The following is a 25,998-nucleotide window of genomic DNA, read 5'->3' as shown; positions in this document are numbered from 1 at the left end:
AAATATTGTTATTTATTATTTGCTGATCCAAATTTTAAACAAAAGAAACTTATTCACAAGTACTGATGATGATGACTTTATGCAGGATTTGTTAAGGGGTATTGAAAATTTCTAGGAAACAAATACCTATACTATCCCAAAAACGTTGGAAAGTGTTAAATAAATACAACTTTTAGTAAGTAAACACAGTCTTTTATTTCAAGAAAATTATGAACACTATAGGCACTATTTGTATAATATAAATGAATTGGTCCAACTCCAATCAAACAAACATCACGCTAATGAGATTAAATTAGAAAACCAAAACACAATAACACGATTTAAAAGTTTGTTTACATGAATAATTCACAAAAATGACATTAATATGAAATTTGACACATGCCATACCCTGTAAATGTCAGTGATAGTTTTTTTTTTTAGCTTTTTTTAAATTAGGCTAAATGTATCTACAGACGCTCCGATTTGGTTGGTGCCAACCATATCGGAACCGACAAGGCAACCATTCCAACATTGCTACAGATTGTCCGACGGTTGGCCTTCCAGCTGTCAGTTGACCATAGAGTAATATGTCAGTTGACCATAGTACGAAGAGAATGGGCTAAATTCTACTATAGAAATAGAGAAAATTACAGTCATATGCGGCTCTTACAACATATTTTTTAAGGTTTTTAATGTAGCCGCACTGTCAATTTTTTTAAATACTTCTAACATAATAAAATACGCTTGATTTCTGGCATCTCTATTTGCGTAATCTTTGTTACTTAAGTCCCACAAACAGGGAAAGTCTTTATATAGTTCCAGCAATTTTATTAATATGTCACGTTCGGTGACGGTAACTCCCTCGGCGTTCATGTTGACGTCCTACACCGGCGGCGTTGCGAATGTGAATGAGCCAATTACCTATATTACTCTATGGAATGAGCCGATTTGGTCGGAACAAAGCTTCCAGACGTTCCAATTTGGTTGGATCGGATAGGAAGTTGGTTTGGTCGGTATCGCCGGCACATCCGACCACGTCAAACCAATATTAATAATAATTATGTCGGACCGACCGCTCTCTACACTTTCCGATTTGGTCGTGGTCGGATGGTTGGCACCAACCAAATCGGAGCGTCTGTAGATGCTATAAGGCGCATTTTTATTCCTCCGTATGTATGACGTCATCATCACATTTATCGTTTTTATTTAATTTCTCTTAAAATATGCGATTAAAAAATGAAATAATTTTTTTTCTGTAATCGCAAGAGCAAAATAAAGAAACGGTTTTTTTCTTTCATGGCCTTATAAAAAATGAAATGTTGTCAATTGAATTTTATTAGGGTAGATACGATACTTGAACTTTTTATTTTTTTTCTTACAAAAAAACTCAAAAGTGCAACTTGTGACCGGTACCAATAGATTGCTCATAATTAGGTCTATCATTGATAAAAAAACCAGATTCCACCATGGAGGCGTTTAGGAGGTATTGAATTTTATTAGGGTAGTTACGATACATGAACTTTTTAACTAAGTACCCTAATAAAATTCAATTCCCCGTAAATGCCTCCATGGTGGAATCTGGTATTTTTATCAATAATAGACCTAATTATGAGCAATCTATCTGTACCGGTCACAAGTTGCACTTTTGAGCTTTTTGGAAGAAAAAAAATAAAAAGTTCATGTATCGTAACTACCCTGATAAAATTCAATTCCCCGTAAACGCCTCCGTGGTGGAATCTGGTATTTTTAGCAATGATAGACCTAATTATGAGCAATCTATCTGTACCGGTCACAAGTTGCACTTTTGAGTTTTTTGGAAGAAAAAAATAAAAAGATCAAGTTCAGTAACTCAAACTGCCCTAATATAATATTTTGACAATCGATTGCTCCTAAAGGCTTCCATGGAGGAATGTGTTTATTTTACCAATTATAGACCTAATTAAGAGCAATCTATCAGTACTGGTCACAAGTTGCACATTTGAGTTTTTTGGAAGAAAGAAATATTTTTTGATCGATTGATGTGGAAATTGTTTGAGCCAAAATCATGTTTTACTGCGTATAACTCAGAAACGGTAGGATATAGGAAAAAATGATTCAGGTACAACTTGTAGATAATTTTATGGCCTTTCAACTTTTCCTTGAAAGTTTTTCTCTAACATGTACCGTTTTTGAGATTTAAGCGAAAAATGAAAAAATGGATCCATTTCCCCTCTCCCCCCACTCCGGGGCTCCTCCTAGTGGCCCGGGGTTTTAGTATGTTTATTACCTAGGGACTCTTGACATGTTTCCGAAGAAACATCTTACGTTACTAACTCACGCACTCTAGACCCCCCTTGGAGGGACTCATTCAATGGACTATAATATATTGTTAATAACTTTTTTTGGCAAATAAGTATAATTTTGTTTATTGTTTTATATGATCAGGTCCAGCATCTTCATACCCGTGGGACTATTGGCCGGCGGAAGAGTCTCGTTCGGAGTGCGGCTACGTGGGGCTAACCAACCTGGGCGCCACGTGCTACATGGCGTCGTGCATGCAGCACCTGTTCATGATGCCGCAGGCCCGCGCGGCGCTGCTGCGTGCCGACCCGCAGCACAGCCGCCACGCTGCCACGCTGCATGAGATGCAGCGCATGTTCGCTTATCTGATGGTATGTGCCGCCTGAAATTGATCATTTTTCTATATCACTACATAGTATACTTAAACCAAAGTCGCTTTTTCTGTCCCTATGTCCCTATGTATGCTTAAATCTTTAAAACTACGCAACGGATTTTGATGCGGTTTTTTTTAATAGATAGAGTGATTCAAGAGGAAGTTTTTAGTATATAATTTATTATGTTTTAGACAAAGAGAGCGAAGCCGCGGGCGGAAAGCTAGTTGCTAATATACAAGAGAAAAAAAAAACAATTTGTTAACTTAAAGATAGCTTAATCATTGGCCATTGGCGGTCTTAGCGCTTTAAAGCGATTTCTTCCAGACATTGATTGTATTTAACTAAATAATAAAGCAAAAATTGACACTGGATAATAATCCAGAGGTTGCGCGAACACCCTGTGATGGATAGTGCCGTTAAAAAAAACACAAAAAAACCATGCCGCATGTCACTTACTGCTGTGTAATAACTAATAAGTAAATCCTCAATAATTTAAATTCAGGACCATTGTCTTCAAAAATAGGGTTTAGATTTAATTTTTTTACAAAATATCTCAGTTAATAGTAGGTATCTAATTTTATGTTTTGTTTTCTATCAGGAAAGTGAACGAAAGGCGTACAATCCCAGAAGCTTTTGCAAAGTGTACCAAATGGATCATCAGCCGTTAAACACAGGGGAGCAGAAAGATATGGCGGAGTTCTTTATTGACCTCGTGTCTAAGCTAGAAGAGATGACGCCAGAATTGAAGAAATTAGTCAAAACATTATTTTGTGGGGTGCTCAGTAACAATGTTGTGTCTTTGGTAAGTTTTATTAATCTATTATTCCTTGATATTGTATTTTTTATAACAAGTTTATAATCTTTTTCATCATCTCTTCCCGAGCTTATTGTGCCTTAAATTTAGTCCACAATAATTGTCTAATAATCCATATATAAATTTTACAATAATTTTTCTACATAATGCATAGATTTATAGGTTAACTATATTATCTTTATAAATATGTATAAGACTCGTACAGTAATCACTAAACTTAATGACTGGGTTGAAGTTGGCACTGCCGTTATCTTGCTTATGTATTTTATTACTGTAGTACAGTCGATATGTTATATTCCACGAATTGACTGCCTAATTTCAGCCCGGCCTTAAATATTGGATTGGATCTAATTATTGAAGTGAAAACTCCTTTAGCGGCGTTGAGCACTTTTTCTGTAATGGGTATAAAATCTTAAACTCGCGTCAGGACACGTGACCTGATTGAAAAAGCGTAAGACGGATACCATTCCAAAATAACAAACATGCTCAACGTTAATAATCAAGTTTTCACTTCTGCCGGCACTCCCGGAGTGCAACCCGTCTTTTTTTCCCATTCCAGGACTGTCCGCACGTGTCGCGCACGCTAGAAGAGTTCTACACGGTGCGCTGCCAGGTGGCGGACATGCGCAACCTGCACCAGAGCCTCGACGAGGTCACCGTCAAGGACACGCTCGAGGGCGACAACTGTTACACGTGCTCGCATTGCTCGAGCAAAGTGCGGGCTGAAAAACGGTATGTTTGCCTGTTTTGTACTTACCAGGCCCCAGTTTAATCTGGGCGGGACATGCGGAAGATTGCGAAGTGTTCCCGCATCCCGTCTAAAGCAGCGCGTTGGTACACGGTGGGGTTTTAGTCGGTAGGAATCCGACATAATCCACGGCTCCTTCCCTGGGAGCCGTGGGTATCTTAGGCAAGATATCCTCATTTGAAAAAAAATAGGCCCCAGTTTAATAGACATTTAGTCATTATGTATCGATAAATTTAAAAAAAAACTAACCTAGCTTCCTACAAAATTAGCTGTTCCTTTTGTTCCCTTAAAGAAATGCAGTGTATATTATATTAAATGAATGAAACAAAACTTCGAATTTGTTTTCGCCGCAATTTGCTCTGTGCGTTGATGTTTGTGGCAGTCCTTCACACTATATATACAAAATGTAGACCAATCAATTACTTTTACTTTTAATTGTAATGTTAGAGAAGCTAATTAACAATAGGAATATAAAAAATAATATTTACACTGGCAATATTTTCAATTTTATTGGTATCTATTTCAGAGCGTGTTTCAAGAAACTCCCGCGAATACTCTGTTTCAACACGATGCGGTACACATTCAACATGCTCACAATGTTAAAGGAGAAAGTGAACACGCACTTCTCGTTCCCGATGCGGCTCGATATGTCCGGATATGTGGAGAAACATCTCATGCCGGCACAGTATCAAGGTAATTGTGTATTTCGAATGAAAAACTGTATTTAAAATATCGAAAAAAATGCCTCCAATTTATCAAAATAAGTTTTATATTTTGGGGAAGGTTGTTTTGTAAACTTTTTCTCTAAAAAACTTTTGTTTTCATGATATTATGATTTATTTCACAGAAGAGAAAAGGAAATCGGCTGAACTAAGGAAAGATGGTGAAAGCAGTCCAAACAATGAATCTGATGATAGTTTAGAGGAGGAGGAACATTACGAGTAAGTAACCAAAAACTGAAAGTCCTTGAAATATTTTTTACTTGGTGTCATTGTCTTGTATGATATTTTGCGTTCTTTAAATGTCTTAAGTTATATAAATAAATTGAACATAAAAGATGATATGCTATGACATGATGTCATAGCAGGTGATATCATAATTTAATTTATGTTTTTTTGTTCGTATTTAGTCCAAGTACTGTTTTCATTATATCATTTATTGTTTTTTAATTATTAATTGTGTCCGTATAGATACGAGTTGATCGGCGTCACAGTACACACGGGCACAGCGGACGGCGGGCACTACTACTCGTTCATACGCGACCGCGAGCGGCCGCAGCACGACCGCTGGCTGCTGTTCAACGACGCGGAGGTGAAGCCCTTCGACCCGGCGCATATTGCCGCCGAGTGCTTTGGGGGCGAGATGACGGTGAGTGTGAACATACACACACGAAAAAATACATATAAGTAAACACACACGCACATACAACACGCATGCACACGCACACCTGTATACATGCACGCACTCATGCACGCACACACGCACGCACACACGCACGCACGCAAACACATACGTACACATGCTCGTATGCATACGGTCGTATACCACATAACGTACAAACACAAGGAATCTGAATTATATAGCTGAATAACAGATTATAATAAAAATTCTGATAATTTTCTCATTGCAGAGCAAAACATACGACTCAGTGACTGATAAGTTCATGGATTTCTCCTTTGAGAAGACAAACAGTGCATACATGTTGTTCTACGAGTTGAGTCCGCCGCGGAACCAGCGTGGCTCTGACTCTGGCCAGCAAGAAGAAGCACAGGTAAATGTAGAAGAATAATATTATACCAGGATAAACTCTTTCATATAAGATCTGTAAATAAATATGATGAGTTGGGTAAAATTCATTATTGAGGAAAATTTATGAAGAATTTCCTCGCACACACCCTATATAGGAATTCACACTATCGCACTATATTTTTCAAGTTACAGTTCATTTTTTACATAAAAAAAAATTATTTGTCCTTTACATTTTCATTATTTCATATCAAATGACTGTATCGATGTGGAAATTGGAAAAACTTATTTTAGATCACTATTTTGAATGGCGCTAGTTTTATATGAAATTTAAATTTATACTAATTAAAACGGGAAATTGCGAAATATTTATAACGATAAATTTTTTACAGTCATCGACTGCAGAAGAGAGTCCAAGTTCGTCGCTAGAGCGGCGCAACGGCGACAGCAATCCCGAGATCGAACTACCTCCGGATTTGCTCAACTGGATATGGGACGATAACATGCAGTTCTTGCACGATAAGAATATATTTCAGCACGCGTATTTTACGTGAGTTTTTATTATTCAGTTTTGTAGGTTAAAAATGTGTGCTTTACCTTTGTACTATTTTAACAAAATGCCAAAGAAACAATGTTGAAACTTAATAATATAGTCCATGTAAAATTTGTTTTAATATGATTTTTTTTTTCATGAAATTAAATTTGAAATTACCATAAAAATGTGTCCCTACATCGATATGAGTCAAAAAAGTAGTAATTTCAATAAAATATTGTTATTCACAGATTCATGGGTCAAATGTGTAGTTCTGTGCCGCAATCGCTTTTAACGTTACGGCCCGAGATCACAGAAGTGGCTGCGAGATTGTCCACGTCGTTTTTTATAGAAACGTTCATCCACGCTAAAGAAAAGGTATTTATTTTGTTTTTCTTTTAGTTTTTAAGACATATTTTGTCAAGAACGGCGAGCGTATATATAAGACGTGAATACGTGATACGAGAAGAATAATTGGAATATTTATCTCTAGATTTATATTGCTCCCAGCCACGGCCTATCAAGCTCCTTGCCATAAATTGAATAAATAGAATGTTAAATATAACATTCTTATGCAGCAGATTCAATAAGATGACTGCGATAAATATATTTTTTTTATAATACATATTGTGTATTCTCAGCCAACAATGGTATCATGGGTGGAGTTAGTGACGAAGCAGTTCAACGCGTCCGCCGCCGCGTCCGAGTGGTTCTTGGGACACATGGCAGATGACACGTGGTGGCCGATGCAGGTTTGGATTATTTGTTTTTAATTGTATATTTTCTTTATCCAGGAATTATTTGTGTATTAAAATAAAAACATGTGATAAGGGATGGAAGATTTCTTTCAAAGATTTGAATTTTTTAAGTACCTATTTATTTTTCCTTGTTCACAGCTGTTATTAACATCTAATATTACTTATTATTCAATGATTCGGAGATCATTTATTGAAGAAAACATAAAATTATTATTTTTTAGCCTATTTCAATCGTTCGACTTCATTATGTTCTTTGGAGACATTTTGTAATATATTTCTATATTCGTTTTCAGGTGCTAATAAAATGTCCGAATCAAATGGTTCGACAAATGTTTCAGAGGCTATGTATGCACGTCATACAGAGGCTAAGGTAACATCAATATTTAATATCAAATTTAATGCTATTACTAAATGCTAGATACTCTATTAAATGTGATATTTGTTTCAGGTCTAGTCATTGTGCGTTATACCTACAGGGTATGGAGGAAGGCGAGGATAGTAGTAAATTGGGCGAAGCGAGTTGTGTTACTAGGTTTATAAGGATGTTGTTATCTTTGGTAAGTTATATATTATTTTACGTAATAACTTTACTTTAGAAAGATTTTTAATACTCTTTTACCAACTTACAAAAAAGGGGGAAAATTAGTTATATTCAATTTTATTTCTACTTTTTGAAAAATTCGACATTTAAATCTAAACTTATATTATGAAGCTGAAGAGTTCGTTTGTTTGTTTGAACGCGCTAATATCAGGAACTTCTGGTCCGATTTGAAAAATTATTTCGGTGTTAGCCCATTTATCGAGGAAGGCTATAATTATATCATCACGCTATGATCAACAAAACCGCGGAGCATGGTTAGTGTTTCATATTCATGGGAAAACATGTATAAATAAGTAAATTGGTATTGCATCAGATGGAGTCAGGCGCGCGGACGCACCTGCGCCACCTGACGGAGTACTTCAGCCTGCTGTACGAGTTCAGCAAGATGGGCGAGGAGGAGGGACGGTTCATGTTGCGCGTCAACGCTATATCGAGCATGGTCAACTTTTATCTCGGACAGAATTCTAATACGGTACGTTAGTTTTCTGTGATATATACTGATATTGTAGACAAGATATGCTTGTTAGTATGTTTGTAACGAAAAAAATCCATATAATATGACGTACACTTACTGTTTTATCAAAAAAAAATATCGGAATATGCCTAGTTGCAATGCGTGTCTTATGTATGTGAAGAATTTAATAATTTTTCCCTTTTCTTTTTTATGCTTTTGAAATGAAACTTCTCTAGGTGCGTCACGTCATGGTCATAAAGTAAGGCGACGATTTTGGTATCTTTGAATCTTGCCAAAGAATCACTTCTGACACGCGTACTCGGTACACACACTCTTTTTATATTTTGCTAAAGATAATACAATGTTTCACAGGTGGAATCCCCCACCGAGGAGGCAGGCAGCAGCGGCAGCGGCAGCGGCAACAACGAGTCTGGCGGTGATAAACTACGGCCCGGGGCGTTGGACAAGATGGTCGCCCTCGTGGCGGGACTGCTCGAGCGCAGCCGCGACGCCGCGGGGCAGCTCGCGCTGGGGGACAGCGACGCGAAGGCGCTGCTTCACGCTAAGGTATTGTTTCTTATTGCAACCCTGTAATGACATGATCAAGTATGAATTTGATATTTTTGGTTTTATGGCATTCAAATGCTTTAAATTTTTAAGAATAGAAAAAAAATTCTATTCTTTATAAATTATTTTAACGCACACAATAATTTTAAACCGTTCAATTGTACTAACTTTTCTAGCAGGAACGAACTATTATTAATAAAAATTTGGAAGTATCTAATTAGTATTATATAAAACGTTTTATTTGCAGGGGTTTCCATTTCTCTACCAACAAACACGAGACTGCCTGAACCTGCAGCAGACGCGCTCGCTGATATTCGCTCTGTGCCGCTGGAACGAGCCGCTCGCGCAGAAGATCGTGCACATGATATTTCAGGCGATTGCGAAACACTCTGAAGTTAGTTGTGATTTAATTATTCGAATTTAGCTGTATTATTTTCATTACATTTATCGTTGAAAATTTATAATTGATAAGAGAAAAAAAATTTAAAAACTTGAGTTATTGGATTGAGTGGAAGTTTTGTTAAAAGTTGGAAATATTTATTTTATGTAATAAATAAGTATATTTATTGTTAGAAACATTAAAATCCCTGCAGATTAACCCGTTACGCGTCCGGCGCACAGCCGGCACCGATCCCGATAGTGTCAAGGGAGTTCACGAAATCTAGCTTTTTTATGACTACCGAGTTTGAAAATTTTATTTACCCTATTGTTCTATAATTATATGCCATGTATGATATATTTTTGGAAAGAGGAAGAAACTAGTTATAGCATAAAAATGTAATCATGACGATATATTTTTTCTATAAAATTATAAAAAATTGATTTTCTTTTGTTTTAATTTTAATTGCTTACATACTAACACTTACATGATAATGCTGAGTCATCAAATGATCATATTCACGTTTTCATATCACTACACGATTGCCAAATACATTCACTTATATTTTCACACATTTAACACAACGTATTTCACTATGAATAATAACAAATCTCCATTATTCACAAACAAGAAAAAAAGCGCCATTTTGCGTCTTCCGCACTGAAAAGTTGAGACACTTTTTCACTGAGTATTCTTCAAATAGGTATCCCTAAAACCAATATCATAAACGTATTCTACGTAAAATTTCCAGTAATATACGTCTCAATTATCACTCATCTAATTATTCCTCTCGGCATAATTCACAATCCAAATATTCGTTGAACAAGACAAATGTCACAAACTATGGCCGATGACGCAACTCAATCAATGATTCACTTTTTTTTTTTATTTTGTGGTTTTGGTCTCTATTGCCTGTCTCGGAGTCGTGTCGATTCGAATTATAAATGTTTAAGGCATAGAGAAATATTTTTTATACTGGAAACATTCACTTGTAAATCTCTACTGATGACCTTCAATGTCACGGGCCGCGTTACGCACAGAGTTCGTGCGCAGGACGCTACAGTACCATTTTGAGTTACGCACACCCGCTATGCGTAGGACACGTCACGGGTTAAACGCAATATTTTTTTTTATATATAATTTCTAAGCCTCGTTATAATCTACCACACTGAACATTTATACCTAATTATTAAAAATCGTGTGTGTTTCAGAGCTGCGGGCCGTTTTTTAAATTGATAACGCTGCTGGTGGAGGGCAGCGGCGGGGGGAGCGGTGGGGGGGCGGGCGGCCTGCCGTGCTTCACGCAGCTCGTGCTCGCGCGCCTGTGGGACCTGGCCGACGTGTGCCCGCACGCCGCGCTCGAGTGGCTCGCCATGCAGGTGCGGAACGAGACATATCTGTTTTTAATTATAGAGGCTAAATTTCTGCCATCAAGTTAATCACAACGAGAGAGATATTGTTGTTTGTCCATGTTAATGTCTTCATGTAAAATTCTATATGAGCGAGGTTTTTTTAGTCGTTTAGAATGATATAAATTAACAAATACATTTATTTTAAAATTTTCGACATTTTCTAAGTACTAATATGAACTATACATTTATATTGGCACCGTAATTTATTTAATTAATCAGGTTCAATTTGTACCTTTTTTTTTAATATGTACTTTCCAATTAAGATTTATTTTGTTTATCAAATTATGTAGTTATTTTATGCAATGAAACGTTTTTATTGTCCATTAACAAGTCGTGGTAACTGGTAACTCGTAATTAAAACAACACTCGGCTATCTATTTGTATCTTTTATATCTGTAATCGTGTAATGGGGACAGTTTTGTAAGTTGCCTAAATAAATAAATAAATTCCGTTATTTTTTGGACTCAATCCACATTTGTAAACATGCTTCGTAACAACTCATTAGGTGCCGCGCAACAAGGCGGCGCACGCGTGGGCGCTGCGCACGGCGGAGCGCTGGGTGGAGCCGCAGCTGCTGGCGGCGGGCGCGGCGCGGGTGCGCGCGGCGGCCGCGCTGCTGCTGGTGGCGCTGGTGCCGAGCCAGCACTTCCGCGCGGGCTACGCGCGCGCGCGCCCGCACACGCACCACTCGCCGCACGCGCACCACGCGCACCACGCGCACCATGCGCACCACGCGCACCCTGCCAAGCTGCCCGACACAGCGCATCACACGCTGCATCAGGTAATAAGTGTGATAATACATAGATAGTTTTTATACTAAATTATTTTCTTATAGGAAAAGAGGTACAAGAGAATGATAGTTTTGAATTTTGATACAAACTGATTATACTGATATGGACCATATTCATTCAGTTTGTAAAAATATTTCAAGTTTCGATTATCTTTTAAAATTGATCCTAATATTTTGCTAAAAATGCACTGTCATTTACATTTTATTTTTTGCAAAATATTCCGCAACTAAAAATATATTATTTTATATGAGTAATTTTAACGAGGAACTTGATTGCAAATATTAAAATTAATAACACCGCAATATATTATATCAAACGAAAAATTTGCCACTTGCATTTTAATCTTTTTCCAAGGTATATACGATGTTGTTGAGCAAACTGAAAGCAGCCCGCAAGTACACAGACATCGCGGTGCACGGCACTATGAAGCTAACTGCGTATTTTGGTGTAATGTCTTACTGCGTTGTGAGCAGAGTGGAGAAGTTAATGGTCAGTATAATAACATGTTTTTCTTTATATATAGGCACATAAGAATTATTTAACACGCTCTAGACAAATTAATTATTGTTTATTGAAGAAAAAATATAACCTAAAAATTCAAAAACATTTTTGTTACAATAACTTTAAACAACATGGTCCAAATTTTATATCAATTTTTTAAAGCTCCTAAATTAATTGTGCTAAAAATCCTTTACACTTTGTGCAGTTTGGACAATACTTCATGGACCTATGGGATCTATACCACCCAGGGATATCAGAACCTTCAGTGGCCGTTCACCCCAACAAGCAAGCCCTCATCACATTCTGGCATGCTGTCTCCGTTGACTGCCCCGAAAATGTGCAGCTCATCGTCTCCAACCCCCGGGTCATAAAGCATATCGCCTTCAATTATATACTGTGGGTATTGTTTTTATGCAATTACTTGATTAAAATTAAATCTAATTTATAAAAACATGTTTTATGTCTGACCTCTACTTGAAGAGCTAAGTTACGTTTTAACACTAACTTTGATAAATGTTGCGCACGTATTCTATAATTAATACTCTATATGCCGCAATCTTCGCTGCTTTTACTTCTATACCTGCAAATTTTATGATCTTAAATGATTACCGTGATTAACTTGCTTGCTCTTCAACTGTCACAACTCGAATGGCTCTTTGCTTTTGCCTTATGAAAAAAAAATTGAAGTGAAACTTCTTTAGGCGCGTTGAGAGTAAAATTCCAAGGAGTCGTCATGGCAATTCCGTCACGTCATGGAGTAAAGCGACAATTTTGGTATCTTTGAATCTTGCCGAAGAAGTTTCACTTCTGACACACATGCTCTTTTTTACATAAAAACATCAGTTGTCAATTCGAGCCGACACCTAACGGACGCTTTATCGCTTAATACAATAATTTTACGTCTACCCACATCAAGTGATTATCGTGTATAAAAATAAAACTCTTAAAATGTTCTGTTCTAAGTGCAAAGAACCAGTTACAGACTTCGTGTTATGTCAAGGGGGAATATGCAATGGTCGATATCATTACCATTGTGCAGGGGTGTCCGAATCTACCTACAGAAAAATGGGACACGAAAAGAAAGCCCTCTGGCGCTGTCTTACTTGCCGCGGAGGGCTGTCTCCGACGCCCTCACAACCCTCTGATTCATCATCCCTGTTGGAAGTAATTAAAGAAATAAAAGAATTTCGTGCTGACTTTGTTATAATGCAGCGAGATGTTGTCTCTATAAAGGAGGAGCTGTCTAGCACGTCACAGGTTATAACACAACTACAATCGAAGTGGAATGCTCTCGAGAAACGGTTTACTGATATGGAAGAGCGCCTTGTCAATGTTGAAGGTACTGTGGCGTCGCTTATGACCGTTTCACAACAATTAACGGAAACTCAACAAACTGTCAATGAACTTGTGCAAGATATTAATTATCAGAATCAATTTTCAAGGTTGAATAATATAGAAATTCAAGGTGTTCCTCAAACCTCTGGCGAAAATTTATACAATATCCTGGGCACTATATGTACAATGGTCGGTATGACCCTACTGGATACAGACGTTGACACTATTCACAGGGTTCGTTCGTTTCGGGGTGATAATAATCAAGAAGTGCATTCCCGCCCTCCTTCAATAATTGTGCGTTTTACACAACGACAACGCAAAAATCAGCTGATTGCAGCGGCACGCGCGCGACGAAGACTAACCACGGCTGATATTGGCATAGCGGGGCCCGCTTCCAGTGTACATATTAACGAACATCTCACACCAACGAATAAACAACTCCTAAAGAAAGCTCGCGATATCAAGTTTAACTTAAACTATACATATTTGTGGATTAGAGACTGTAAAATATTTCTACGGAAAAATGATAAGTCTAAAGTGGTAAGAATAGCTAACGAATCTGACTTATTAAAGTTAAAATGACTAGTTATTTTATTATTACCTCGCCAACCTACTTTTTATATACATATTTATTTACGTACTTTAATCTGTGTCCTTATTAATTTTACAAACTTAACACGATTTGGGTTTATAATTGATTCACACACTCACAACATAAAACATGTAATCCACTATGTGTTTTTATATTATCTAACTTATGTGGTTTGTTATATTAGATTATCTTATAAAATAAAAATAATAACTGTTTTATACTCATCACCTTATCTTGTTTCCAACATTCAATTATTAACCTATAAGTTACTGACGCATTCATTATTCTCAATGCATTGTAAGGTATTCGGAAGAAACTATCTTCATAATAAAAGAATTGTTTACACGAAACTAGTTATTAATTACACGGAATGTGTCTTTAAACATTTTATGATATTATCTGTATGTGGAATGAAATTTTGTAAACATTTTAAATTGTACTTTTCAAAAACTTATATTACAATGAACATTGAAAATTGGTATTATACGGAATCTTTCTTTAACAATTTTAGGATATTTTTGGTATGTGAATATTTTAAACTTTGTAAAAATTTTAATTTGGTCTTTTTTAAAACTGATATTACAATGAACATTGAAAATTGGTATACTATAAATCAGGCATTATTTCTAAATTTATTATCTTGGCGTTATTCCTATATAATGATTCTTTACCAATGACTCATTTAGAAGTTTTGAATATATATTATCAGAACGTGAGGGGATTACGAACTAAGTCGCACGACTTCATATCGAACGTTCTCCGAAATAATTATGATTTGATTTCCTTAACCGAAACTTGGTTGACCCCGGATTTTTACGATGGTGAGTATTTCCACTCAAATTATAATGTTTATCGACGGGACCGATCGGGGGCGAGCGGGGCGGCGCGGGGCGTGCGCGGCGGCGGCGTGCTGGTGGCCGTGCGCTCCGACCTGAGCGTGCGGCGCCGGGACGACTGGTGCTCGTCGCCAGCTGCCGAGGAGCTGTGGCTCACTCTGCAGCTCGACTCCTCTCCACCCGGGCGTAACGATACCGGTTCATCCTTCCTGCATATTGCGTGCGCCTACTTCCCGCACGGGCCCGGTCACTCTCGTGCGTTACAATTATTTTTCGATAATGTATCCGAACGCATGCTACATAATGCCGACTGTCGTTTTCTCCTGTTGGGAGATTTCAATATATCGAACGCGTCATGGATTTTAACAGATCGAACATATCCAGATTTCATACCTAGCGATGACTCCGAAGTCTCGGCCTTAGCGGATTTTATGAATTTATCCAACTTAATCCAATACAACGGATGTTTTAATATTAACGGTCGAATATTAGATCTCGTCTTAAGCAATACTATTTGCAACGTTACGGCTTGTATGTCTCCACTCACTCTTGAAGATAATCACCACAAAGCCATAGATATTATACTCCCTTTAAACAAAACAGTGTATTTAAAAACAAATTATCAATATAGACATAACTTTCATAAGACAAATTTTGATGCATTCAGTAAGGACCTAAACATTATTGATTGGAATACGCTGCATAATATGAATACAGAATCGGCTGCTACTTATTTTTACTCTTCTATACATCGATTGATAGAACAACATGTTCCTAAAACTAGAACTTTAGGCGTTCGCAAACATCCGGTTTGGTACTCACGATCCCTTGTCCGCGTCATTCGTGAAAAATTAAAAATTCATTCTCGTTGGAAAAAATATGGTGATCCCCGAGATTACCAGGAATTTAAATTACTGCGATCCCGTGAAAAGAAAATGCTTACTGAATGTCACGTTAATTATATAAAATCATCCGAAAACAACATTAACTCAAATCCTAAATATTTCTGGACCTTTATACAGTCGAAACTTATGTCTAATCCCACTCCCGCCTATATAACGTATAACGAACAGTCGGCAACGGATGGTGCTACTATTTGCGATCTTTTTAATTCTTACTTTCATTCCGTTTTTGTATCCAACGATAGCAGTAATGACGCATCGTCTTTAATTGATGCATCACGCTCTGATGAAGCTTCTATCGATGTTTCGGAGCTCAATATATCGCTTAGTTTGGTTCAGATGCATCTAAAAAAAGTTGACACCAAAAAAAGTGCCGGTTTCGATGGTGTGCATCCTTTTCTTATTTCAAAATTATCAAAAGAACTCTCTGTCCCAGTTTGGATTATATACAATAAGTCATTAAGAGAAGGATGTTTTCCCAATATTTGGAAAAAGGCTTTAATAACACCCATTTCCAAAGGCGGTAATAAACAAAACGTTCAAAATTATAGGCCGATCTCTAAATTATGCGTATTAGGAAAAATTTTTGAAAAGATAGTCACAAACCAATTAAAACAGATAACATCTCGACATATTTCACAGCATCAACATGGTTTCTTCCGGGGGCGGAGCGTAGAGACTAATCTTGTACTATATACGGACTTTATTTTGAATGCTCTTGATGCCGGCCTGCAGGTGGACGCCGTGTATACTGACTTTTCAAAAGCTTTCGATAAAATTAATCACTCCACACTCATAATGAAATTATCCAAGTTTGGTATACACGGTGACCTTCTCCGCTGGCTTCAATCGTATATTTCTAATAGAAGCCAAGCTGTCGCAATTAAGGGTTACACCTCTGGATTCTTAAAGATTCCTTCGGGTATTCCACAAGGTTCCCATTTGGGTCCATTCTTGTTTACTGTTTATATAAACGATATAGGTTCTTGTTTTCAAAATTCACACCATCTACTTTACGCCGATGATACAAAAATTTTTATGACAGTTAATACACTTGAAGATAGTTTAAAATTGCAATCAGATTTAGTGAAGTTTGAATTATTCTGCAACATCAATCAATTATTTCTTAACCCCGATAAATGTCAAATTATTTCATTCAATAGAAAACGTAACCCCCTTATTTTCGATTACGCCTTCTCCGGTTATAAAATAAAACGCGTCACGGAAGTAAGAGATCTAGGAGTTATTCTCGATACAAAACTACGCTTTAATTTACACATGGAATACATAATCTCTAAAGCCTATAAGCAACTAGGAATGATACTTCGTCTCGCTAAACCATTTAAACAACCGTCCACTTATAAAATATTATATTATGCTTTTGTTCGCAGTATTTTGGAATTTTCATCTACTGTATGGAGCCCTTATTACAACGTCCACATTACTCGTATAGAAAAAATTCAAAATAAATTTCTAAAAGCTTTAGAATATCGGACTGGAAATACCTTTATCAATTATGAAACTACTTCTAAAAAACATAATATAAGTTTACTGGAAAAGCGTCGTCTATTTTTGGACCAGATGTTTCTTTATAAGATCATGCATTGCATAATTGATTCAGGCTTGCTATTAGAAAAAATAAAATTAAGAGTTCCCAGAATTTCCTCACGTTGCAGATATACATTTGAGGTCACACCCTGTAACACAAATTACGCCAAGAATGCCTTTTTAAAAAGAGCAGCCAAATTTTATAATGATGAATTATTAGACATAGATATTTTTCAATGTTCTTGTAATAGTTATAGACATCAATTAAGAAATAGCATTTTATGTATTGTATAAATAATGTATAACATATGTATAATTTAAACTATTTAGTTTTATAACTTTGTAATGAAATGTGGGCTTTATTTATTATTTTAAGATTAAGATTAGTAGTTAGTTCATTTGCGTGAGGCTCGTTTTCTTTTTTATATATGTTGTCTTTCTTTTTAATAATAGAACATGTTGTGTGGTCATAGTTAGTTTTAGAACTTTGTTATATATTAAATCATGTATGACTGTTGTGTTCTTATAAAAATAAAAATAAAAAATAAAAATAAAAATAAAATAAAAACTGTGCTGTTTAGTTGAAAGTTTAAATTTTTTTCATCATACCTTAAAATGACGTTCGTGTTTTAGTGCGGATCATGAAGACGGTGAAGTGGTTGCGTACAACCGGGCCATGCTACCTCCATACTACGCGCTGTTAAGGCTATGCTGCCGACGCTCGTGCTCGTTCGCACGCACGTTAGCCCAGCACCAGAACGTGCACTGGGCGTTTAGGAATATAGCGCCGCATTCGCATTTGTATCCGGCTGCTGCTGATGAGCTGTTAAGGTAACATTTATTCTTTGAAGGAGGTTTGACAGTGAAATTTGAGATTATTTGGTCTCTATATAAAATGTTTGTGTCGGAATTAAAAGCTTACAAAAATATTGTAATTCTCATAGAGAGACTTTTATAAAGGAAATTACATCCGTGATGACATATTGAAGATATTAATCTTCGACGGTGATATTTTTTATTTATTCGTAACTGTAAAATGCATCATCGTGCAATTACGATATCAATAAAAAGCGCTGTGTTGTAACATTTCAATATTTTTATCAAAGCTAAAATCTATATTTTGCTGTTTGTAAAATCTTTTTGCGATAGAGTTCATTTTGTAATATTGAAAGTATCGAGTCACTTAGCTCTTGTGAATTATCACAGTAATCCTGCACCAAAGTTACCTATCATAAATCTAATTTCAAATCATTATTTTCAGGCTAGCCCGCATCCTAGCAGCACGTGGTGGTACTACCAACGGCGCTGGCAGTTCGACCAGCAGTACGGCGGCGCCCGAAATAGACGAGCGGGAGGCCTCCGCGTTCAGGCGGAGCACGTTAGCTGCGTACTTGCAGGGTAGGTGCTACACTAGTTCAACTTTAGGGGCCGTTCAGAGTAGGAAAAAAAGAGTAAAAAAATGTAATAAAATGAACATAATGTGTTAATTAAGATGGTATTTTTGTGGAAATACTGTAAAGCAAATTAAATTTATCAGGTGTTATATGTTAATTAAGTTGGAATTCGGTTTCAAATGCTAAAAACAAATTTGCTTTGACAGGTGTTCGATAAAAATTTAATCCAATTTATTTGCTTGGCTGGATTGTTACTTCTTTACAGTCAGTTTTATCGTTTAGATCTAAGAAACTGGCGTACTATGTTTTAGTATAATTTAGAAGGCAATGAAACAGGTACATTACGTTATCTATACGCATCTGCGTATAAGATACGGAAAATAATGAAGTAGAACTCGAACGGCCCCTGTTATAACTTTGTTGACTCTTTCAGTGTTGTATAAAATGTTGATATAAGTTTTCAACATGATAGGTTTGAACGGGCGAACGTCGTGGACCACGTTGATATCGGCGTTCTGCACGCTAGTGGAGACTGGGGACGATAGACTGTACGTTGTTTATAACGGCGGGTTGCAGATGACTTTTGAAGTAAGATATGTATTCTCTATATTAAGAAAAGCATTTTATTTATGTAAATAAACCCTTGGTTAAATAAATAAGGAGTTGTTGATTTAATTTAGCCCGACAAATGTATTTTACCAATCTTAGAAATCTTGTTGGTTTCGAAATAAACATTTTTATATGGGTTTTATATGCGTTTGTTAATTATTTCCTTCATTTCGACGTGTCCAACACGACAACGAGGGTAGTTTTGCGCAGATGGAGTCGTTACATGTTTTGACGGCGATATTTTTTATTTATTCGCGATCTACCTTCATATATTTATTTTTTCAATACATCGCGTAAAAAAAACATGTATTTTTCTAAATGCTCGCGGAAAACAAACAAGAACATACTTAATTTAATTTTTTTAATTATTTTTTATAAAAATATTTTTTTGTGTTAGGCGTTGCACAGTTTACACGCTGTGTACGTAGAGGGCGGTGCGGGCAGTGCGAGCGGCGCGGGCGGCAGCACGGGCGGCGGCGCGGGCGTGCGCGGCGAGCTCACGGCGGCGCTGCGCTGGGCGCGCGCGCTGTGCCGCACGCTGCGCACGCGCCGCGAGCCCAAGGAGGCGCGCGCGCTGCTGCTGGCCTGCAAGGTAACTGGGGGTAACGCGAGCGGCGCGGGCGGCAGTACGGGCGGCGGCGCGGGCGTGCGCGGCGAGCTCACGGCGGCGCTGCGCTGGGCGCGCGCGCTGTGCCGCACGCTGCGCACGCGCCGCGAGCCCAAGGAGGCGCGCGCGCTGCTGCTGGCCTGCAAGGTAACTGGGGGTAACGCGAGCGGCGCGGGCGGCAGTACGGGCGGCGGCGCGGGCGTGCGCGGCGAGCTCACGGCGGCGCTGCGCTGGGCGCGCGCGCTGTGCCGCACGCTGCGCACGCGCCGCGAGCCCAAGGAGGCGCGCGCGCTGCTGCTGGCCTGCAAGGTAACTGGGGGTAACGCGAGCGGCGCGGGCGGCAGTACGGGCGGCGGCGCGGGCGTGCGCGGCGAGCTCACGGCGGCGCTGCGCTGGGCGCGCGCGCTGTGCCGCACGCTGCGCACGCGCCGCGAGCCCAAGGAGGCGCGCGCGCTGCTGCTGGCCTGCAAGGTAACTGGGGGTAACGCGAGCGGCGCGGGCGGCAGTACGGGCGGCGGCGCGGGCGTGCGCGGCGAGCTCACGGCGGCGCTGCGCTGGGCGCGCGCGCTGTGCCGCACGCTGCGCACGCGCCGCGAGCCCAAGGAGGCGCGCGCGCTGCTGCTGGCCTGCAAGGTAACTGGGGGTAACGCGAGCGGCGCGGGCGGCAGTACGGGCGGCGGCGCGGGCGTGCGCGGCGAGCTCACGGCGGCGCTGCGCTGGGCGCGCGCGCTGTGCCGCACGCTGCGCACGCGCCGCGAGCCCAAGGAGGCGCGCGCGCTGCTGCTGGCCTGCAAGGTTATATCGGGTTTAATCATGCCGTGATAGGGATTTATTTTATGAAATAATGTGGAATTTTAGAATTTAATGCAGTCTTTTCGAAGTTAAAATAACAGGTGCGTTGACTCACTAGATAAAATTTTTATGCAAAATTTTAAATTTACTTTTAAATATTTTCTTAATCTATTTGGTAATTTGTAAATAGGACTGGCCAGAGTGCGCACGTCGACTGCTGACATTGTTGAACTTGCATCAACGCTCCGCGCTGTTACCGCAAGCTGCGCTTGGTAAGTGTTATTATTATTTGATATTTGATATTACTTATATAAATAGCCTTATGATACTTATTCCAAATTGAAATTTTATTTATAAATTTTTAATAATACATTACATTGCGAACAAAATAGAGAAAATAAAATAACACCACTCATCAGTTAGTCACAACGTAAATCATCATCAATAAATAGCACAATTTCTATATAAAATCACATAAATTGTGCACTTATTAATTTATTTAATTATAACTTGTGCGTTGCAGGCGTGCTCCGCGAGCTAGTGATGATAGGCGGCGGTGCAGCACTCGGTGCACTAGTGCCGCTCGCCGCGGGCGCGCACGCAGCGGCCCGCACGCCGGCCCGCCCGCGGCTGCGCACGCGCTCGCACCCGCACTGCGCGCCGCCGCCGCTCTACAGGCCGTACCATCGGTTTATTGGTGAGCGCCATATCAACCCTATAATGGAAGATATTATTTATTTATTCAGTATTAATAATTATGCGAGTAACTGTGAAATTATTGCGGCAAATTTTTTTGGTGATATTTTGAAAGTCGTACTAATATTAAAATCGTGAAAACATAAAATAATATTGTGGTTTATATCAATTTTACATTAATGGGATCATTCCATTCCTATTGGCTATACCCCGAAAAACATAAAAAATGTGTGCGTGTACTAATGTAAACACGTAAGAAGTGAAACTTCTTTATAAGCTTAAAAAATAATAATTTACTACATATATGCATTTTACAGAAATACGTCGAACCACGCGTGGTAGGGATACCCCCGATAAAGAAGTTTCACTTCAATAAATATATTATTTCACCTAGTTTAATCTTGCATTGCATCCTATATTCATACAGTGATAAAAATTGTAACTCAATTTTTGTATTTATATGGTTATCTTTAAAAATAAATTGATGATGATTGAACCAAATATTCTGTTAATAGATACGTGCTGTCGAGTAGCGCGCAGTCAGCGCTGTATGTCGGAACAATTGGTGCTATTGTCAGCGCTGTGCGCGCTTGAAGCTGTGCCGCTTAGGTTCAACTATTTCGCAGCATTTTGGAGAGATATCGCTAATACACCGGTATTTATAATTTTTTTTAAATAAATGTATATTTTGCTAATTGCATTGGGGTAATTCTGGTCACGGGGTAAATACGTATATGTTTAATTAATACGTAACTATCGATAGATTAAGCAAATATGTATGCTAATAATATCAAACCTATATATCTTCATGCCCTTCCTTCACGATACTTATGATAAAGCGATGCTCTAAAGTGGTATTCACAATTTTCTGAAATTACCCCTCATCCGAAATTCCCCCAATGCACTATATATATTTCTTTTTCTTGTCTAGGCGGACGCGAAACTTGAAGAAATGCTCTTGGAGTGCAGCGTGCTTACGGAATATATTGATGCAATCATTTTAGATGAAAGGGAGTCTTTAGAAGATCCCACTATTTACGAATTTATGCAGCACTATTATCCTAAGGTGAGTTTTGCACATTATATTTTTATTTGCATTTCTTGAATATCAAATACATAATTCAGTTCTAAATAATACAGAAGGTTTTATTACTATTTTCTTCTGTAATTACACCTACAACTTTGATACAGTAAATGTTTACCATTACGTAGTTAATTTTTTACTTTGTAATAAAAAAATTGTGGCTACCAAAATAACGAATATCAATAATATATTTCATTCACTTAGGTGTGTCAGCTGAGCGGCGGTGGGGGCAGCGGCGCGGGCGCAGTGGAAGCCTTAGCAGAGGAGCTGGGCACATGTTCGAGCGGCGCCTTGCTGGGCCCGCTGCGCGCGTTGCTGCTGGCCAGCGCGGGCCCGCTCCCACCCGCCGCGCTGGCGGCGCTGCAGCGGGCTGTCACCGCGCTGCAGCAGCGGACCTTCTCGCTTGAAGGTGCGTGCTTGTGCCATCGAAAGTTTGATATATTGATATATTTTATATAGTAATGTGAAATATACAATTTTAAATATATTTTGATGACTTTTTTATAAGAAATGGATTCGACTTTCCATATTTTTTTTTACCATTTATTGATAGAAAAAACAGATATGTAGGTATAAAATAGCACCACATAAATCGACACAATTTAATTGTGAGCGTATGTTCAACGAATTTTCATTAATTGATACAAAATTGAGAATGGCATTTAAATTCAGTGTTAATAATTTACATGCTGTTTCCGGTAAAAATCCATCAAAGCTTCCCACGTCTCTACTTTCTACTAATCTTCATTACTTGTATGAATTGTCGTTTTTATCGTTTTACTAGTAAATTACTGAGTATATAGAATTAATTTTAATTGTAACTGGTGTAATCATAATCTCTTTCGAGATTTACTGTGTCCCAGCGCCTCTGATATGAGGAACAAAGATTTTTATTTAATAATAAATAAATATTATAGGACAATATTACACAAATCGAACTAGTCCCACAGTAAGCTCAATTAAGGCTTGTGTGTGTGTAAAATATTATATTTATCGTCGTCTAGTACCCACAGTACTAGACGACGATAAATATATTATTATTAGAGGAAAACTTTGTTTGTTTGTTTGTTTGATTGTAATGAATAGGCTCATAAACTACTGGACCGATTTTAAAAATTCTTTCACCATTCGAAAGCTACATTATCCACGAGTAACATAGGCTAGGTTTTATGTTTGTTTGTTTGTTTGATTGTAATGAATAGGCTCATAAACTACTGGACCGATTTTAAAAAATTCTTTCACCATTCGAAAGCTACATTATCCACGAGTAACATAGGCTAGGTTTTATCCCGGAAATCCCACGGGAACGGGAACTATGCGAGTTTTTCTTTGATAACGCGGGCGAAGCCGCAGGCGGAAAGCTAGTATTTTATAAATACATATATGGATAACACCCAGACCCAAGAACAAATAATCGAATTCATCACACAAATATTTGCCTTGACCGGGGATCGAACCCGGGACCGTCGGCTCAGTAGGCAGTTAAGGTGATTGCAACGATCTGTTCCCAGCCAATATCCCGCTAGATGGCGCTGAATTCTACATTTCTAGTTTATTTGAGTTTTTGCGTAATTGGAATAGTCATCAAACCTAGGAATAGTCATGGCGGTTACTGAATATTATATTTTATTGAAATATGTTATATCATTGCCTTAAAATCCACCCAATTCGGTAAAATTATGCGTTTTAACATCTGTCATTGCATACAGGGTCGTTTACACACACAGACGTATACAAAAATGATAAAGATTTAACTCTAGATGGCGTGAATGTAAAGCGCGTCACACACGGTGAAGATACTACCTATAATATTTTATCTAATCTAGTAATATTTTATATTACAGTATCTTAAGGTATCCGGTATCAGCGTTCTGACCATCATTTTTCTTTTTTCGCTGTAGAACCGCCATCCTGTTACAAATGACCCACAAAGGAGAATGACCACGGGTGGTATCGGTAAAATTTTAGTTGTGCCACGTATTCGTTATATTGTTAATTCCTATTTGTATTTATAATGATCATATGTATCAATATTAAGTCTTAATTAAACCGGATAAATTGAAATAATAGTAAAAGTAAAAGTTTTTCTTTTGAAACATGTATGAACTTTCGCATTAGTAGGAAGTAGGATTGTTATAAAAATAAAAGTTATATTTGTTGGCGTAAACTATTTTATTGTAATTTTGGGAAATAAATAATGTCAAAATTGATTACCTACAATAAAACGCAGTTTTATTTTATTACCTACATTACACTATTGTTTTTTTTTTATCAAAACATGTATTTGAAGTAGCAAATATGATATTATGCTGATCCAAGCATTTTCACTCAAAACTAATATCACTAATGATTTGTAAAAGTAAATTATTTCAAAATACATTTCATAACCAACAAGTAAGAATAATTATTCATACAACAACAAATCAAAAACACTATTTACTATGGAAAAAAAACCAGGAAGGTGAAAAACATATTTACGATTTCGATGCACTCGACTTTTAGTAAAATAATAGGTAAAAATATTATTATGGTTTTGATCACAGACATATCTGTGGTTTTGATTTTAGCTACTAGTATCAGAAAGCTGCGTGTTCAATGCACGTCGGGGTCCCACAACTGTGGAGGAAGGAAGGTAGAATACCTCCATCGAATAAGTGAAGTTTCTCGACATACTCGATTTGCCGGCCGGCCTCAATGAAGATTGTCCGAAAGTTGTATATGTGCTCTGTAACGAAAAAATTTCGCTAGCGCGATTCAGAGTGAGGTGTCGTACAATATACCTAATGAAGTTTTTCATCTTTTTATTTTACTGCAAATACAAAATAAAAATTAAACAATGGTAATGTAAATTCTAAACAAACTACTACCAAAATACAATTAGAACAAAAATCATTTGACTTGTTTATTTCACCCAGAGGCCAGAGGCGGCTCGTGACAAAATTGTATAGGTGTTCACTTGAAATAAAACAACGAAAATACAATAGCGTTCGGGATGATTTATTACAAAAAAATGAGCACCACATTTTATAAATGTCTATAACACTAAAAATTACAAAGTACAGGCTATTTCAAAACGAAGTCAATGACTAGGTATCAATAATTAGTAAATCACCGAATTTGCATTCGCGAGCGTAGGTATCCATAGTGTTTGTCACTGACGGTCACTGACCTCTATAACTTATAGTTATAGAGGTCAGTGGTGTTTGTTGTGTAAACATGTATGTATTTGAGTAGTTAGTAGCATATTATATTCTGAATTTCTGATCCATGCCTATTCACTCAAAACTAATAACACTAATGATTTGTAACAGTAAATTATTTCAATAGGTAGGTATTTGAACATTTCCCAACAAGACGTAAGAATAATTATTCGTAGGTATACAAGATACAATAACAAATCTAATACACTATTTATTATTTTATTATTTACTAGCGGTCCGCCCCGGCTTCGCCCGTGGTACATGTTTACGTTTTCTCTCCATAAGAAGTAATAGCTAGAGAGCTAGCGCAAAGCTACCTGTATGTATTTGACCAGACCTGGATTTTTGTGTGTTGATTCCCCTATACCTACTATACATGAGATGAGGAGTCACTAAGCCCAGAGTGGTGGACGGGGCGCGCGCTTAGGTAAGACAGGTGGAAATTTTTGGCGAACTTTGAAACCATT

At 37.9% G+C, this 25,998-nt stretch overlaps 1 protein-coding gene across 1 annotated transcript in view; it reads left to right on the top strand.

Moving 5' to 3' along the window:
* The window catches only part of puf (ubiquitinyl hydrolase 1 puf), a 49,520-nt gene that overhangs the window by 17,128 nt on the left and 6,394 nt on the right, over window positions 1-25,998 (top strand). The window contains exons 30-57 of the mRNA XM_090112703.1: window positions 2,404-2,630; window positions 3,232-3,435; window positions 4,007-4,179; window positions 4,722-4,888; window positions 5,043-5,136; window positions 5,386-5,563; window positions 5,826-5,966; window positions 6,334-6,491; window positions 6,725-6,851; window positions 7,115-7,225; window positions 7,525-7,601; window positions 7,680-7,788; window positions 8,146-8,304; window positions 8,659-8,853; window positions 9,101-9,247; window positions 10,444-10,611; window positions 11,150-11,425; window positions 11,790-11,924; window positions 12,142-12,332; window positions 17,783-17,980; window positions 18,411-18,547; window positions 19,001-19,131; window positions 19,550-19,744; window positions 20,742-20,823; window positions 21,075-21,248; window positions 21,763-21,902; window positions 22,179-22,313; window positions 22,536-22,740. Coding sequence (XP_089968829.1) covers window positions 2,404-2,630; window positions 3,232-3,435; window positions 4,007-4,179; window positions 4,722-4,888; window positions 5,043-5,136; window positions 5,386-5,563; window positions 5,826-5,966; window positions 6,334-6,491; window positions 6,725-6,851; window positions 7,115-7,225; window positions 7,525-7,601; window positions 7,680-7,788; window positions 8,146-8,304; window positions 8,659-8,853; window positions 9,101-9,247; window positions 10,444-10,611; window positions 11,150-11,425; window positions 11,790-11,924; window positions 12,142-12,332; window positions 17,783-17,980; window positions 18,411-18,547; window positions 19,001-19,131; window positions 19,550-19,744; window positions 20,742-20,823; window positions 21,075-21,248; window positions 21,763-21,902; window positions 22,179-22,313; window positions 22,536-22,740 — 4,434 coding nt within the window. The remainder of the gene's footprint in view (window positions 1-2,403; window positions 2,631-3,231; window positions 3,436-4,006; window positions 4,180-4,721; window positions 4,889-5,042; window positions 5,137-5,385; window positions 5,564-5,825; window positions 5,967-6,333; window positions 6,492-6,724; window positions 6,852-7,114; window positions 7,226-7,524; window positions 7,602-7,679; window positions 7,789-8,145; window positions 8,305-8,658; window positions 8,854-9,100; window positions 9,248-10,443; window positions 10,612-11,149; window positions 11,426-11,789; window positions 11,925-12,141; window positions 12,333-17,782; window positions 17,981-18,410; window positions 18,548-19,000; window positions 19,132-19,549; window positions 19,745-20,741; window positions 20,824-21,074; window positions 21,249-21,762; window positions 21,903-22,178; window positions 22,314-22,535; window positions 22,741-25,998) is intronic.

Source organism: Colias eurytheme, chromosome 18, assembly GCF_061535395.1.
Source record: "Colias eurytheme isolate Ceu_HAF_F1 chromosome 18, ilColEury1 Martin Lab GWU primary, whole genome shotgun sequence".
In the NCBI taxonomy this organism is placed as follows: domain Eukaryota; kingdom Metazoa; phylum Arthropoda; class Insecta; order Lepidoptera; family Pieridae; genus Colias; species Colias eurytheme.
This window is presented reverse-complemented; position numbering and strand designations above follow the sequence as displayed.